Raw genomic sequence first — 17,693 nt, 5'->3', positions numbered from 1 at the left:
TGATAGGAGACAGAGATAATGATATATACAGAGAGAGATGTATTTATATCATATTGACAGAACTAGGATTCGGACCTGCATTAGAAGGAAGTCAGAGGTAATGTTCTTTTGGAGAGTCAAGAAGCAATAGTCTTTGAAAACTGTTTATTCGAATATAACACTGAAGTGCACTGATAATCAGCATTTCAGTAGCAGTTGTTGGCCACCTGCTATATCCAAGGCATTCTTGTTTTGTAAAAGCATTTCTTGGAAGAATAGTAGCCAAACTAAAGAAATGTGTTTTTTATTTGTGCAAATGGTTCTGTCCTTTCATTTAGGTACCAGTTTGTTAGTTGGGCATTTTATGTTTGGTGTCGTGAACAAGGCAGGTTTTTACATTGTGAATTTAAGTAAAAAATACTCCCCCAAAATGGACTGTACCCAGAAGCTAGAATTCTTTTATTCCTGTTACTCTAACATTCATATTGACTTTTGCAGCTTTTTAAGTGTTGTAAGTGGTTGTTAGATCTTAGAAAACAGACTTTCTTGAAATAACTACACTGAGTTTATTATTTTCTTTACTATAAGTCTATTTGTTTTTAAACAAATATTTTACATAGTAACACCTGAACCCCAGAAAATATCAGCAATTCAATCATGTATTTAGTCAGTTATAGACCATGTGGCTAGTTATCCCAGTAGTGAGTTAGATTAGATTTCATATCACCAAATACAAAAATATATTTAGAAATACTGGACATTGGCCTTAGATGCCCTCAGCATTATTGCCCTATTCTTCCTAAAAACCTTATCTATATTACTGGAATGGCAAAGTGTGTTAACATTTTATTACAGATATTGACACAACTCCCCAGCAAAACCATCAGCTTTGTGTAGTCTGGGACCACCTTATTTTATTCATTTTTTGCATTTTCAGAACCTAATGCAGTATCTAATTCATTGTAGTATTCAGAAGATGTTTAGGTAATATTGGCATATTCAGGTGTACCAAAACACCCTGAATCAGCTGAGTAAGTTGTCAGGACAAAAAGCCTTAGGTCCCAAAGTCTTCTTGGGAGTTAGATCAGCTTGAAAGAATAGTGACTTGCAACCCCTAGCACACCCTCTTTTACTGATATATGCCTGTGTCACTAAAGAAGTGATCAGTAGAAAGTAGGTTACTTCTGAACTACGCAGTTAAGAGTTTCCAGGATGGATTTTATTTTAGTTCCACAGCCTCCCACCAGCTTGTGATGGTGACCTAACCAAAAAAAAGGAGTCTTTTCTTATAATCTGTAATCGAACAAGTTTCCTCTTTGCATCTATCAGCCAACACGCTTTTGGCAGAGGAAGCCAAGAGCATGATAATGTCACACACAGGCTCTGAAAAACAGTTCTTTATTCTGTTTTTTTAAAAACACATTTAAAAAAATCTGCTTAGACACTCTAAAAGTATTTATGTCAACTGCTCTTGTTAAAAGGCTTTTTGTTATTCATTAATTAAGGGAAGAACATACTGTTTGAGAAAGGATGTTTATAGATGAGAACTGTAAATTCTATATAGTTGAAAGGCATGTGTACAAGTTTTACAAAAACATTTTGGTGTTTGTTGGTTCATTTACTGTGTAAGTCAACTGCCCTATGTATTGTTTTTTTTTTTTTCCCCCACGTTATCAAATTTTTAAAAATGTATTTATTTTTTAGCTGAAGGATAATTGCTTTACAGAATTTTGATGTTTTCTGCCAAACATCAACATGAATCAGCCAGAGGTATACATATGTCCTCTCCCTCTTGTTTGTTAAATCTCTGCCAATAATGTAAATTTTCAGTTTAAGTTGAGGTGAATCAATGGATTTCAAGGCCACCATAGAGGAAAATGATCAAATCTTGAAATATTTGTGGTTTAACAACATTTATTAGCATATTTTTTTTATTTTAGAAATGTGTAAAGGATTATAAAGAAGACAAAAAAATGGCTCACAGTCTCACTGATAATATAATTTTATTAGTCATTTGGCCTACATATATTTGTTAGCAGGCAAGCATAAATACATTTTGACATTTTTAAAAAAACAAAGCTAATATGCACAAATAATTAGAAAATTTAAACTATATAAAAATAAAACCCTCTCTCCCAAAGATTCTTGGTATCCTTCCAAGAAAATTTTTAATGCAACTCTGTATCTTTTTAAAAGATTATACAAAGGAAATTTTTAATGCAACTCTGTATCTTTTTAAAAGGGCTTTGTGCTGTACACTGTGTTTGGCATTTTGCTTTTTTTGTGTCATACATCTTCGCACCCTTTCCATACCAGCATATGCAGATTTACCTCATTTTTTTTTTTACCACTGTATCACATGGATGGCCCATGTTTATTTTACCAGTCTTACATTGTTTGATACACATTTAGAGTATTAACAAGTTTTATTGCAATGTTGCTATGAATAGCCAATGAATTCTTATATCTTGGCATAGGATAATTTCTGACCAGTAGAATTGCTGTGTCAAAGTGTATATGTACTTTAAAAATTGACAGATATTTTCAAATCTCTATTCAAAGATTAGACCAGCTTTCATTCCTGTCACTACAAGTACAAATAGTATTTTTTCCATATTCTTGTGAGTATTAGGAAATTTTTAAATTCTCCCAATCCAGTGGGTGAACTGAATATTTGTAAGAAAAGGAAATACGTGCAGTTTTTTAATACTCTGTAGGATTTGAAAATTTTTTTTAAAGTTAGTATTCTTACCTTTAATTCTTTTTATGTTTTACATATTAAGAGATGAAATTGGCCTGATCCCATGTCCTGAAGCTAGGTATAACCGGAGTCCCATAGTCCTGGTTGAAAACAAACTTGGTGTGGAGAGCTGGTGTGTCAAGTTCCTTTTACCGTATGTCCACAACAAGCTCCTTTTGTACAGAACAAGAAAGCAGTGGCTGAACAAAGATGGTAAGTATTGAGACTGTCCTTTTTCTTTGATTTTTCAGAAGCAGCATGAAGTATTGTAGGAAGAACCCTCTGTGATGTTGACATTCCTGGATTCTAGTTCTGGCTTTTTCATTCATTGACTGGGCAGGCTCTTAACTTCTCTGTCAAATGAGTTTGGACTCATCACTCATTTTCTAATTTTGCATCCATTGTGATTCTCTGGAAGGTACTTCAACCATGGTGCCAGGTTCCCTACTTCTGATTTTTTTTTTAATGTACCAGAGTCATTTGTAAGGTATTTGAAGAAAATATATGAGTAAAAAAGGTTTGAAAATTTGTGAAGTGAACTCTAGTCCCTACAAGCTCTGATTCTTTGGTTTCTAATCCTTAAGTAAGTTATGAGCAACAGAACTCATTTAGTAACAGTTCATGTGAGATAACCAAGGTTTGATGGTGGTGGTAATACTGTGAAGCGGCTCAGTGGTTTACGGTGGTGCTGTTGTACTGTGATCCCAGTTAAGCTCTGGCCCTCTGTGTCCTGTTCTGTGCTGAAATGAGCAAAAGAAAATCATCCCAGCCTTCCTTTCTTCTGCTTCTCTGCAGAGAAACTTCTTTGCTGCATCAGACAATCCCTGTTCATCCCACCTGGTGTCTTTTCCTTGTTTTCCCCCTGTGTCTGGTAAGTCGCTTCAGTCGTGTCTGACTCTGAGACCCTATGAACTGTAGCCCACCAGGCTCCTCTGTCCATGGGATTCTCCAGGCAAGAATACTGCAGTGGGGTGCCATTTCCTTCTCCAGAGGCTGCTAAGCCTACATGTACACAAATTCTGTTTATATTTTAGGTAAAAGAGAGACCTGAGTTCTCACTTTTTTGGAGAATACTCATCCAAGATCATATTTTTGACGATTTCTGTAAAGCTCCTTTCCCTTCCCACATACACCAGTACCTTAAATGTCTTGGTATGCCTGGTGGCTAATTTTGAATAAAAACTGTGTTCCTTAGAGAATTTTAATTATAAGTTCAGTAGCCATTACTACGGGCTTACTCATACCAGAAGCTGCTCTAAGTACTGTGGAGGATAAAAAGATGCATAATACATGTTTCCTTTACTCAGAAAGCTTCCAGTTGAATGAAAAACAATCTCTTAGTAGAGAACAGTGTTGCCAAAAGTGACATATTGATTTCCTTGTGTTCCTCTTGGCATTGTCCTTAATGTATTGTCATTACAGGTTAATAGCACTTTCCCTGTTTAGACCAGTAGGAAAAAGAATTTGATTTGAAGATTTAATGTGAAGTATTTTCTACTTCCTGTGTTTCAATCAGTTAGTCCACTGATATTTATTTATTAATTATAAGGCTATGTCTAAGTTTATTAAGTTTATGGCAAAAATTTAAAGGCATAGGTTAGGCATAAATTTAAAGGTAAGACATTGATCTGTTGGTAGATGCCCTTTCATTCTCCATTACCCTACTGTAGTTTTCAGTGACATTAAGTTACAAAGTAGCACCATGTGAATCCATGAAGTTGTTACTATTTTGCCTAACAAAGCTATATTGTGTATATTCTGGCACACAGAAATGTATAATCGAGCCAATACGTAACTAATTCTGTATGGGGAAGATAAATGATGATCTTGCATAGAAGAAAAGTATGAATTTTTAGTGTCAAAGGCTGTTGTTTCAGATCATTAGCTTTTGCTCGTTGACGTGTGCTAGCCGAACCTGCCTTCTTCCTGTAGTCTTCCAAGTTCTTGTCTCTGTTTCCCTGTTTCTTGTCTTTCTGGGCAATGCACTGTAGGCTTTGCTAAATCATCTCATCATATAATTTTATCTTGATCAACCCAGGAGAACCCAGGTAGAAGATCAAACAGTTAAGCTCACTCACATGAATAGCTGACGTCTAAGATTTGAATTCTGATGCAACTGTGCGTGTATACAGGAGCAACTTGGTTTTATCCTAACCTGTATCCTCATGGAAGTAGTTTTCAATTTCACTTTTTGGGGAGCAGGGACAGCATTGTTCAGTGAGGTGTCATATACTACTTAGGTTGCATATTGTGTTGGTAAAAATATGGAAGTGAGTTTCTGATTGACCAGAAAAGATACCTGAAAATGCAAACTAACTAACATAGAAATACTCTGCTAAACTTGAGAACTGAAGAACACAGTAGTGAATTTTACTCAGGAAAAAAGTTAAAAATATTAGGAAAAAGCAGTTGTTTCATGAAAATGTTATACTTTTAAAACTGTTTTTGTAGATATACATGTTTAAGAACCACATGAAGAAAGCTGACAATTTAAAAACAGTTTCAGAAATGTCAGTGTCTGTGTGATTGATCATGCCAAAATCCTAGGCATTCCCCTAAGAATGTAATCTTTAACTGCAGGTGACCTTTATTCCGTAGACATAAGTTTTTCCTTTTATCCAAACTGAATTTGTGTTCTCATTAATGTGCTGAATTCCTTAGGTGTTTGGAAATCACCTGTATTAGTCAGGATTCTCCATAGCAGCAACCAATAGAAAAAATTTTACATATATGTAGAGTTTTATATGTACAAAAAACAAGATTCGTTATGACAAATTGGCTCACATGATTATGGAGGCTGAGAAGTCCCACACTCAGCTTTCTGCAAACTAGAGACCCAGAAAAGCTGGTGATTTAATTCCTTGAGTCTGAAGGACTGAGAAGCAGGGAATCCAATGGTTTAAATCTCAGTCTGAAAGCTAGAGAAGATAAGATGAGGTGTCCTATCACAAGCAGACAGAGAAGAAGCAAAACAGGGCTGAATTCTGTTTTCCTCCTTTTGTTCTGTTCAGAAACCCCAACAGATTGATGTTCACCCACAGTGGGAGGGCTGTCTACTGAGTCTGCAGATTCAAATGTTAATCTCATCTAGAAACACCCTCACACTGATGTACTCAGAAATCATGTTTAATAATGTTTAATCTGTGCACCCCAGTCACATTTAACCATAGTTTAACCAAAACTAACCATCACAGCCTCCCTGATTAGTAACTTAGAAACTAATATTTTTTAAAAGTCTGCTGCAGTAATAGCCATGTTTGGTTTGAGAGAGGTGAGATACTGTAATTCTAATTTATGAAAAATCCATGACAGAAACAGAAAGCAAGGGAGCAGTCCATAGCATCGGAGTTCTGACTTGGTAGTCCCATACTCTATCCCCAAGTCACCCCTTCTCTTTTGCTCTTTCCTCTTTCTCACAACACCTGCTGTCAGTTCATCACTGAGCTCTCCCTTAACCCTTCACTTCTTTTTTTTTTTCCAATGTATTTATTTTTAATTGAAGGATAATTGCTTTACAATATTGTGTTGGTGTCTGCTATATATCAACATAAATCAGCCATAGGTGTACATATGTCCCCTCTGTCTTAAACCTACCTCCCACCCCATCCCACCTCTATAGGTTGTCACAGAGCACGGGTTTCATCCGTTCACTTATTTCTCATCTGGACGAATATTATCACCTCATAGCTAGTCTACCCCATTTTTAGTCTCTCTTTAATCCGTGTTTATCATACCACTAATGAAGCATTTTAAACAACACTTCTTAGAAACACAGTTTGAAAGATTCTTTACTGAAATATCTATCTTCTTATTTCTTGATGTCTACAGGGTTAAGGTTGAGTCATTCTCTGTGGCATAGTATGCAAGGGCCTTCATGAACTGTCTGTAGGCTACATCCCCAGCTTTTTCCTCTTTTATAGTCAGCATCAGAGGTTGTAGACTCTCAACCCCGCAGGCTGAAGCCAGCCCACATGTTTATTTAGTTTCAGCTTATATAATGTTAAATTTTTAAAAATTAATCGGATTAACATTCTAAATGGTGATGAACTTTTAAAATTAGGATGGAAATCTGGATTTCTCTCTTCACTTGAAACATCAGAAGTGTTGGGTATGTCCATTTTTGCATAGCCGTGGTTGGTTGGAAATCATTTGTTGTTCAGTCACCCAGTCGTGTCTCTTTGCAAGACCGTATGGACTGCAGCATGCCAGGCCTCCCTGTCCCTCACCATCTCCCGAAGTTTGCCCAAGTTCATGTCCATTGCATTGGTGATGCCATCCAGCCATCTCCTCTCACGCCCTCTTCTCCTTCAGCCCTCAATCTTTCACAGCATCAGGGACTTTTCCAATGAGTCAGCTGTTTCAACCAGATGACCAAAATACTGCAGTTTCAGCTTCAGCATCAGTCCTCCAACAAGTATTCAGGGTTTATTTTCCTTAAGATTGACTGGTTTGATCTCCTTGCTGTCCAGGGGACTCTCGGGAGTCTTCTCCAGCACCACAGTTCAAAGGCATCAATTCTTCAGCACTCTGCTTTCTTTATGGTCCAGCTCTCACAACTGTATGTGACCACTGGGAAGACCATAGCCTTGACTGTACGGACCTTTGTCGGCATCATAGCTTCTGCTTTTCTTGACTAGACAAGCCTATTCTAGTTGACCACAACTTCCCATGTCCTTCAGACACTGAGGTAGTATCGTTACTACTTACTAGGTTTGCTTTGCCTCTTTTTTGCCATTTGTTTGAACCCTAGAAACGTTTGAGTTTGCAGCTATTTGATATACATTCCAGTCATACCACTGTTCCATTCTTGGACTTTGCTGTGTACCACTGCCTTAACTCCATGCCTTTGCAGAGGTCAGGTTCAGGTCTAATGTTGTTATTGTTGTATTTGCTAATACACACACTTGTGAAGCATCTTGACTACTCCAGGAAGCAATAATTACTCCTCTGCACTCCTGTGGGAGTCCTTATTCATTAGGAATTCGTAGTAGAACGTATCACATTTTATTGTAGTTGGTTATTTAAACAATGCTTTTCCCAGCTAGGTTATGAGTTTGTTAGAAAGAAGGGTTGTGGCTTGTCTTTATTTATTCATCACTGTTAATATAGCTGGGATCAAGATTACTGGGAGAAATATCAATAACCTCAGATATACAGATGACACCCTTATGACAGAAAGTGAGGAAGAACTAAAGAGCCTCTTGATGAAAGTGAAAGAGGAGAGTGAAAAAGTTGGCTTAAAGCTCAACATTGAGAAAACTAAGATCAGGGCATCCGGTCCCTTCACTTCATGGCAAATAGATGGGGAAACAGTGGAAACAGTGGCTGACTTTATTTTTCCGGGCTCCAAAATCACTGCAGATGGTGATTGCAGCCATGAAATTAAAAGAGCCTTACTCCTTGGAAGGAAAGTTATGACCAACCTAGACAGCATATTGAAAAACATTACTTTGCCAACAAAGGTCCGTCTAGTCAAGGCTATGGTTTTTCCAGTAGTCATGTATGGATGTGAGAGTTGGACTATAAAGAAAGCTGAACGCAGAAGAATTAATGCTTTTGAACTGTGGTATTGGAGAAGACTCTTGAGAGTCCCTTGGACTGCAAGGAGATCCAACCAGTCCATTCTGAAGGAGATCAGTCCTGAATATTCATTGGAAGGACTGATGCTGAAACTCCAATATTTTGGCCACCTGATGCCAAGAGCTGACTCATTTGAAAAGACCCTGATGCTGGGAAAAATTGAGGGCAGGAGAAGGGGACGACAGAGGATGAGATGGTTGGATTGCATCACTGACTCAATGGACATGGGTTTGGATGGACTCTGGGAGTTGGTGACGAACAGGGAGGCCTGGCGTGCTGCAGTTCATGGGGTTGCAAAGAGTCGAACACGACTGATCAACTGAACTGAACGTGTTCGGTAGACATTTGTCAGATAAATAACAAGAATTTGGTAAGCAAGAGGTTTTAGCTTAGTCTGGCTATTGATTCGGTGACGTATTCTATAATAATAAAAGGGTCTTTCTGGTATTTACCACATAACCTTACCTCAAGCCTCTCTTGTGCTAACCTGCATGTATTTTAGAGGAAAGATTTATCAGTCCACGTTGACCTTGGATTTATTTTTCGATGCATGGAAACGTATCTCTCTCAGAAACAGTTGTCAGACCCAGTGACCCATACCAGGCGACTGCTCACCTTGGGCCATTTCTAGAATGCAGTGGAGCCAAGAAAGCATATTGATTTTTCACTGATTGTTCTATAGCATCCTTGCATCTTCTTGTTACAGGTGAAATTTAGCTACTTCTTTTCCTGTGTATACTGTACCCTAATTCATTTTTTCCTTGTGATGTGATGATGAGCCAGTCATATATTGGAGTGAGTGTAACACGAAACAGTTATTTGCTGGTATATGTTCTGGTGTTTAGATAGAGATCTGTTTAATTTCAAGGGACTGTAGGGATATCAGTAGCTCACATCTTGGTATATAATTGATGAAATATAGAGCCAACTGTTGATTTTTGCATGTTTATCTTTAGATCTTTGGTTCAGCCCTTACTGGAAGATAGCAGAGTAATGGTAGACAGTGTGCTAGGTTGGAAGGAGCATCTTCTTTACGAGAAACATATCTGGATTTAGACTCAATTTATTAGCACACTGAAGTCATTTAACAGTGATTTTAGGCAAATAACTTAACCTCCTATTTCCACACCAAAAGAAGAGAATTTTAACAGATCTCAGGGGGTTGTTGTAAGTATCACATGTGAATTAAAGCATCCAGCACAGAAACCGGCATGCCATAGACTCAAGAAACACAGATTTCCTTTCTCTCATTTATCCAGAGCCAGTAGAAGAGTAGAAAAATACAAGTAATACAGGAAGGATTCTTAATTATGTCCAGTATTTATAACTTAATTATTTCTCCTTCCTTGGCCCTTTCCCATTTCAGATATTCTATCAATACATCACCCACACCTCTTGGATCTGACTGGAATGCTTTCTAAAAGCAGTCCCATCTGAACTTGAGTCTTAAATCAGGAAGAGTTAGCAGTTTGTAATGTATTTAGAGAATAAGTGTGTTTAGAAAATTGGGGCAGTGGGGTGGTGGTTTGAGAGAGTGCTCAGCATTCACTGCTCAGCCAGCTTAAGAGATTCTTTTCATCCCTCTGGTGGCATCCCATGCCAATATCCTTTATAACTGGGCTAGATACAGGCTTTCTAACAGGAGTTACCATTGAGTGCTTTCCCTGTGTCAGGTACTGCTCTAGCACTTCATGGGCATGAATCATCTAATACCCCTATAAGATAGCACTATTATTAGCTCAATTTTATGTATGAGGACAGCACTAAGGCACAGAAAGATTAAGTGATGTGCCTAGGAATTTCCCAGCTACTAGTAGACCTGGGCTCTGAACACAGCAGCTGCTGTTGCCCTCCAATAAAAGAAATGTTACTTTGATTAGCCTTCCTCTCTCTCCACACAGCCACAAATTGAAAAGTGGGGACTTGGGTATTTTCTGTGTTAGTTTTTGCCTGTGCTGCTATGGGAAGTATCTTGTGGAGGATGAAGTCATCTTCATTTATGGGTTGCATTAGAAGTATGAACAAATAGCAACTACGATTGATCACGTACACATATTTTTTAATGCAGAAAAGGGGAGTCCCAGAAACTAAATAAACTAAATACCAGTTTATCATATTATCTGGGGTAGTGTGGTAGATTTTGAAAAACTGTGGACTTGAAGAAAAATTCCAGAGACCTTGCCATCATGTACAAACATTTTCATATAGTCAATTAATAACCAACTGGTTTTTGGTTATTGCTTATCATACAAGTTTAGAAATTTAAACCGTTTCATTGTGAGAACAACTGCCTCTTTTTTTTCTTTTTACTCCTGATTAATTGATGTTGAAAAAACTCATTTCTTGGTAAGTAGCAATGGTGGTTAGTTGAACAGATATTTATTGAGTCAAACTGTGTGTCAAACCACTCTGGAAAAATGGGATGAATCTCATTGCTTATAACACTAAGGTTAATGCTATGATCCCCATTTTGCAGATTAGAAAACTGAAATTCAAAGACATTAAGTTACATGGGCAATAAGTAGAGAAGTTGAGATTTGAACCCAGGCAGAATGGCTTTAAGGCGTTTGCTGTGGGCAGACATGGAATTTTTGGGGGGCAGAGACCATATTTTTTTTCATCTTTGATGATTGAATGGCTAATTTGAAGATGTATTAAAGAGGACCTGCATCCAAAAAATGTATAGCCTCATTAAGAGAACAATATTTATATGAGGTTAACTAGGTGAGATAGGGAGAAGGAAGTGGCAACCCACTCCAGTATTCTTGCCTGGAGAATCCCATGGACAGAGGAGCCTGGCAGGCTATAGTCCATGGGGTCGCAAGAGTCAGACACGACTTAGTGACTAAACCACCAGGTAAGATATACACAAAACACAGAGATGAAAGACTGCTTTCAGCCGAGTAGGTTAGGAAGCCTTCCTGTTTTAAAAAAATAATTGTTATCTATTTTTGGCTGTGCTGGATGTTCGTTGCTTTGTGTGGGCTTTCTCTAGTTGCAGTGAACAGGGGCCGCACTTCATTGAGGTGCGTGGCCTTCTCATTGCAGTGGCTTTTCTTGTTGCAGAGCACAGGGTCTAGGCATGCAGGCTTCAGTAGTAGTGGCTTGAGGGCCCAGTGGTGGACATGGGGGCTTTGTTGCTCCATGGCATGTGGAATCTTTCCGGACCAGGAATTGAACCCATGTCTTTTGCATTAGCAGACAGATTCTTACACTGTGCCACCAGAGAAATCTGAGGAAGGCCTTTATAAAGAAAGGTGCTTTTTTTTTTTTTTTTAAGTTCAGGGATAGGAGGACACTTTTGGCAGAGAGAATAGCAAGCAGATAAATCTGAGTTAATAGCCAAAGAAGAAAAGGTAGGCAGGTGGGCGGTACATTTAGGGAATGAAGGGGTTTGGAGCACAGCACACGAAGCGAAAGTAATGGAACACCAGCCTGATGAGGAGATCCGGACCAGATTCTAGTTTCCAGGTATATTTCTCCAGCATCCTGAGCTTTAGTCACCATGTGGAACCCATAATCTTTTAAGAGCAGCCTGTGTGGGAAGGTCCCTCTTTACCTTTGCTCATACTTTTTCAAAGCACAGTCTGCAGTGCCCTTTACTGTCTTGACTCATTTATAGTCTTTCCTGGGTACTCCACTGAGAATTAATTGCGGCTGCTTTGGTGGTCCTCACAATGTGGTATATGTTTTTATTTCAGTTATTTTAGTTTGCCTTCTAACTGTTTACATGTTCTCTCCAGCTAAAGGTTAGCCTTCTATAAGGCAAGATCAGGTCTTCCATTTCTCATAATATCCATTCTTTCAGTCCTGTGGCCCAGTTGAATCTCTGCACATAATTAATACTTGGAATATTTTGGAATTAAAGGAATAATGGTATAGAAAATTGTATTTAATTTCCCTGGTAAATACTAAATTAGTGCCTAAAAGTGAAAGAAGGAAGAATTTTATTAGATTGTTCTTTACGGACATATTGACATTATATAGTATATGCATTGATTTAACATAGTAAGTATTAGTATAGACCATGATACTTATGATGAGGAAGGTAAAGGTCAAAAGTAAAATGTGTGCTAATCCTACCTTTTGTTGCTCATTTAGTAAAGTTATAGTACATTGTGAACGTGAAAGTGAATGTTGCTCAGTTGTGTCCAACTCTTTGTGACCCCATGGACTGTAGTCCGTGGAGTTCTCCAGGCCAGAATACTGGAGTGGGTAGCCTTTCCCTTCTCCAGGGGATCTTTCCAACCCAGGGATCGAACCCGGGTCTCCCACATTGCTAACAATAAGTGTTCATCTTTTACTAAGATGATTGAGAATAGAATAACTGATTTTAGTGTTCACTAAAATATTTTTAAATGACAATAGGAATGTGTTTATGTGTATTTACTCTTAGATTTTTAAATTTTCTCTTTTATTCAAACACTGAGAATGTCCCAATTATTTATTGTAGACAAACATTTCATTTGCAGTTATTAAAAGCAGTCAGATACAGACATTGCCACATACTAATTGATCTGGGGAAATTGCTTAAACTCTCCAAATATCAGTTTCCCTATCTGTAAGGTGAAATAAAGGTATCTTGGATTATGATTGTGAGAATTAAATGAAATAATGTGAATAAATAATAATTTACTTGGTACACAATAATTCTAAATAATTATAAGTTTTTATTATTTTATTTACTTAGCATTTAATATGAGCTTGCTAGAGGTTATTGTATTTAGTATTATGGCTAGCTTGATCATCTTATCCTAAAATTCTCTTTTTCACTTTTACTAAAATGAAGATGATATGTCTAAATATTATTGACTTTGTGTTATTAAATATAGGTTTATGAAGGTTATTTAAGATCATGATAGATACATAATGAGTATGAATAGACTATACAATGAAAATAGAAAATAGTAAAATGAAAAGATGTTCATATTAATAATTATAATTAAAGATTAGATTAAAACAAAAACAAAGTATAGTTTTTTTTTACCTGCCACATTCATTTTTTAAAATATAATTGTATAAATCAGAGTCATAGGGACACAGGTATACTATGTTACTCCTGGCGATATAAATAGATATAGTTCATTTGGAGGACAATTTGGAAATGCTTATTAGGAGCCATATTGATATTTATATTGTTTGACATAGCAGTTCTACTCCTGGAATTATATCCAAAGAAATGAATCTGTGAGACAAAAAGTGTGCTTAAAATGTTTGTGATAATACTATCCATAAAAGTAAAAAGAAAACAGGAAACAGCCTAAAGAATAAGATAAATGATAAAATAATTGTTATGCAGTTAAAAATATATTGGGCTTGCCTGGTGGCTCAGAGGGTAAAGCATCTGCCTGCAGTGCAGGAGCCCCAGGTTCAATCCCTAAGTCGGGAACATCCCCTGGAGAAGGACATGACAACCCCACTCCAGTATTCCTGCCTGGAGAATCCCATGGACAGAGGAGCCTGGTGGGCTGTATATATAGTCCATGGGGTCATAGAGAGTTGGACACGACTGAGTGACTTCACTAAAAATGTATACTGTAGTAGTATAGGAGAATGCATATAAGAAATAATGTTGAGTGAAAAATGTAGAACAAATTGTGAATTTATCATTGCTATAACTGTGTAAAAATGTGTGTAAAAAAGAATAATTTTGCAGGGGAATGTAAATGAACTGTTAACTAAGTTGAATTATATGTGATTCTTTTTCCCTTTTAAAAATTTGCACAGAGTTAATTCTTGAAATATTTGTGAAATTAAATGAATAGTGGTATAGAAATTCTGTTTCTTTTTTTGTGCCCAAAACTACTGACAGAATGAATAGGTTAGTTTGATTATTCTTTGTAGACATAATTTCAGTGTCAACTTTTAAAAAGTTACATTATTGTATGTAGAAGAAAATCTTCATATCTTTGTACCTGAGGATAATCTTCATATCTCTGACAGCTTAGAAAAATGTTATCATTAAAATTACTGTGACATGAAATATAAGTATAATGTGAGATATATATATATATATAAAATAAAGAGGACCTTGAAAGAGAAGTCACATCTTCAAGGATAGGACTATTTGTTTTTAATATGACTTCTCTTTATTTTAGAATTGATAGATGTCACATGCACCCTGCTACTTCTAAATCCAGACTTTACCACTGCGTGGAACGTAAGGTACGTCATTCTCATCAGCGATAAAATGAAATTGTTGAAATTTCTGAAGACATATAAGACCAGGAATTGTTAGCATTTTGAAAAGTGAAATATAAATCACATATTCATGGCATCTTACACTTATTTCTTCTTTATAATATCTCCATGACAATTCTAATATACACTTTACTCCTTTTTGCATGTTTATGTCTATTCTCCCTCAAATTCATGAAAATATAAATTTTCATGTTGAATTACAGTATACCATTTGATACATGCTTTTAACTTCCTTTTTTTTAGTGGGGGTAGAGGGAATCAGTATAATTGTTTGGATTATAAAGTGTTGGTTAGTGTATTTGAGAAGCACAGCAGTGCAATGGAATGTGTAAAGGTAAGCTTTAAAGGTCACAAACTGTTAGGTTAGTCACATTGTGGCCCCTGTGGGCAGATCATTTGACATCTCTCCACTCAGTATTTTGGAGAGGAACCACATTTTATGAGTGTCTTAAGTTCTTTAATTCTGATTGTTGTAGCTTTAAACACAGAATACATTATAGAAATATTAAAATTCAGACCAGGTTTATTTTTTTTAATTTTCATTTAAACAGTGTGTATGGTTTTTAAAAATTGATGGTTCTTTAGACTAACACAAGTTTTCTTATAAGAAAGCAAGATACAAATTATAGATAAATAAAAGTAAAGTCCTGTTGAACATTGTGAATTCATTTAAAATTTTCTTGTAGGAAAGAGCCGTAGATTATAGCTCTTTATCTTTAAATATGACTTAAGGAATGCTTTAATTTTCTGTGAATTTTAATTCCAAGTTAGTGTTTTATAATACCTACTGAATTTTATATTTGTAGCTGGTTTTATTAAATTTAGGTAACCTCTTGATTTGTTTTACATTTTCTTTTGACTAATGATCAGATGTTTAAAGAGTAAGCAAGGATGGAATGTGTTAGAAGGTTTTAAAAATTTACAAAGTTTAGAATTTTCATTTTCTTTTATGGGAAACTCCAAGTAAGGGAGTAGACTAAATGTTTATGAGTGGCTACTCTATTCCAGGGACCATACTACAACTTTATACATTATCTCATTTAATCCACACAATACTTGACAACATTTGTTCATCAAATATTTATTGATTAACTACTATGCTAGGTCCTAGACACAGAGGATACATTTAATATGAGAGAATGAAGAGGGTCAGTCTTGACTCTGGTTTTTGGCCTGAGCAACTGAAAGGTTGAAGTTGCTATTTACTGGAATGGGGATGTTTGGGAGAAGAGCAGAGGGGTGTCTGCTGGTTGGAAGTCAGGAGTTCAGTTTGGGACATGATAGGTTTGTGTTCAAGTAGCTGTGTGTGACTAAATTTCAGGTGAGAGTTTTAGGCCAGATATAATTGGGAGTCAGTGGAAAATGTATCATAGTTAAAGCCTTGAGATTGTTTGAGATACAAGTAGTGGGTATAGATATTAGAAAAGAACCAGTCCAAAGACTAAACACTGGGACACTACAGGTTTCTAGAGCAGCACACTTCAGTATAGTAGTCTCTAGCCACGTGTGGCTGTTGAGCCTTTGAAATATGACTAGTCTCCATTGAGAAGTGCTGTAATGTAAACTACACATCAGATTTTGAAGACTAAGTAACCCCCCAAAGTAAAATATCTTTCTTATTAATAATTTTATATTGATTACATGTTGAAATTATAATATTTTAAATGTATTGATAAAATAAAATTTTACTTTATACTTGTTTTTAATGTAGCTGTTAGAAAATTTTAAATCACATATATGGCTCACATGTATGACTCATATTATATTTCTGTTGGACAGCCCTGTTCTAGAGTTTGCGAGATGAGGAAGAATCAACAAAGGAGACTTTTAGGAAGGTACTATAAACTTAAAACTGAGAGTTTTCTTAAGAGTAGAGACAATGTCGTCGTCGTCTTTTTTTTTTTTTCCCTAGCCTCTAACACTCCAGTGCCTGGTATATAACAGATCCTGTTTGCAGACTTGGCACTGAAAATAATTAAATTCAGTGAAAAAGAATGAGTGTAATAGAGAAGTGGAAGTACCATTTTTATGTTCACATATTCCTCATCATTACAGAGGAATCGAAAAATCCTCCCACAAAAAAGGATTTTTATTAGCATAATGTATATACACAAACACATAATTCATTGTATATTCATAGTGCAGTTTAGTGGTGAAGAACCTAGTTCTTAGATGTATGGATCTTAGTCCTAGTTCATCAGTTAACTAGCAAGCAGTTGACTTTTGACAAGACTTTTAACTTCTCAGGACTTTTAGTTTTCATATCTTTGAAATAAAAGATCTGAATAAGGTGGTTTTTTGGTTTTTTTTTTGTATGATTCTTTTGGTCTGTGTTTTTATTGTGTGTGGTTTAGTCTTATGAAGGGAAGTTGCTCCATAAATCTATCTTTAATGATGTTAATATCTGTTAATCTTGAAGCTTTTCTAGTAAGGTGATTTAGTAAGTTTTGTGCTAGATGAGTAGGAAGGAAATCGTGATTTTTTTAAAAATCCATTGTAGATATGTGTTCTAGTAAATTTTAATTTATATTAGTAAGATTGACGTACAAAGACATAGAATCATGAGTATATTTTGAGCAAAAAACGAACAACTTTGAAAGTAAACTGATCTAACCCTATAAGGTCTCACAAATCAAATACTCAGCATTTTATGTCTGATTGTTGGTACATTTCTTCTGACGTAACTTTAGGAAGCATTGAATGATTTTTGGCTGTATTTTATAAACAGCTAAAAGATTGTGTAACACATCAGTAGTTGTTGCAGTCTTAGGGAAAAAATACAGACAATAAGTTTTTGAGCTGATCTGTAATTATAGTATATGATGCATATAGTTTAAAAATCTGGCTGGTGCTAGAAAAAAATGACTAGTACTTTTTTTTTTTTTTGCTTTGAATTTGCTTTGAAAATTGGTGAATTGATGGACGAAAGAGGTTGACTTCATAATAACGTCCTATTTTTCCTCCAGTCTGTGAACATAGAGTAAGCAAAACATCCTTGAGCAACTACAAGAGCTTGTGTCCAGGCTCCAGTGATTCATAGTCTTTCCTCAGCCTATTTAAATTGGTAGCTTTGTGCAGATTTGATGTTTTGTTCAGACACTTGCAGCGTGGAGACCTTGAGCAGGTTACTGAATCTCCCCCAGCTTCAGTTTCCTTATCTGTAAAACTGAGGTAACTTTGGGCTGCACCATAT

At 36.2% G+C, this 17,693-nt stretch overlaps 1 protein-coding gene across 5 annotated transcripts in view; it reads left to right on the top strand.

The window, feature by feature from the left end:
- Positions 1-17,693, top strand: part of PTAR1 (protein prenyltransferase alpha subunit repeat containing 1) — a 49,108-nt gene that overhangs the window by 5,054 nt on the left and 26,361 nt on the right. For 3 of the 5 annotated variants that reach the window (XM_061425503.1, XM_061425504.1, XM_061425507.1), the window contains exons 2-3: positions 2,763-2,932; positions 14,398-14,464. In XM_061425503.1, coding sequence (XP_061281487.1) covers positions 2,763-2,932; positions 14,398-14,464 — 237 coding nt within the window. Of the gene's footprint in view, positions 1-2,762; positions 2,933-14,397; positions 14,465-16,279; positions 16,336-17,693 lie in introns of those variants that run through there. The other 2 variants (XM_061425506.1, XM_061425505.1) reach the window with 2 other exon arrangements.

This window comes from Bos javanicus, chromosome 8 (genome assembly GCF_032452875.1).
Source record: "Bos javanicus breed banteng chromosome 8, ARS-OSU_banteng_1.0, whole genome shotgun sequence".
Lineage (NCBI taxonomy): Eukaryota > Metazoa > Chordata > Mammalia > Artiodactyla > Bovidae > Bos > Bos javanicus.
Note: the sequence above shows the minus strand (reverse complement) of the source record. Positions and strands in the feature narration are given on the sequence as shown.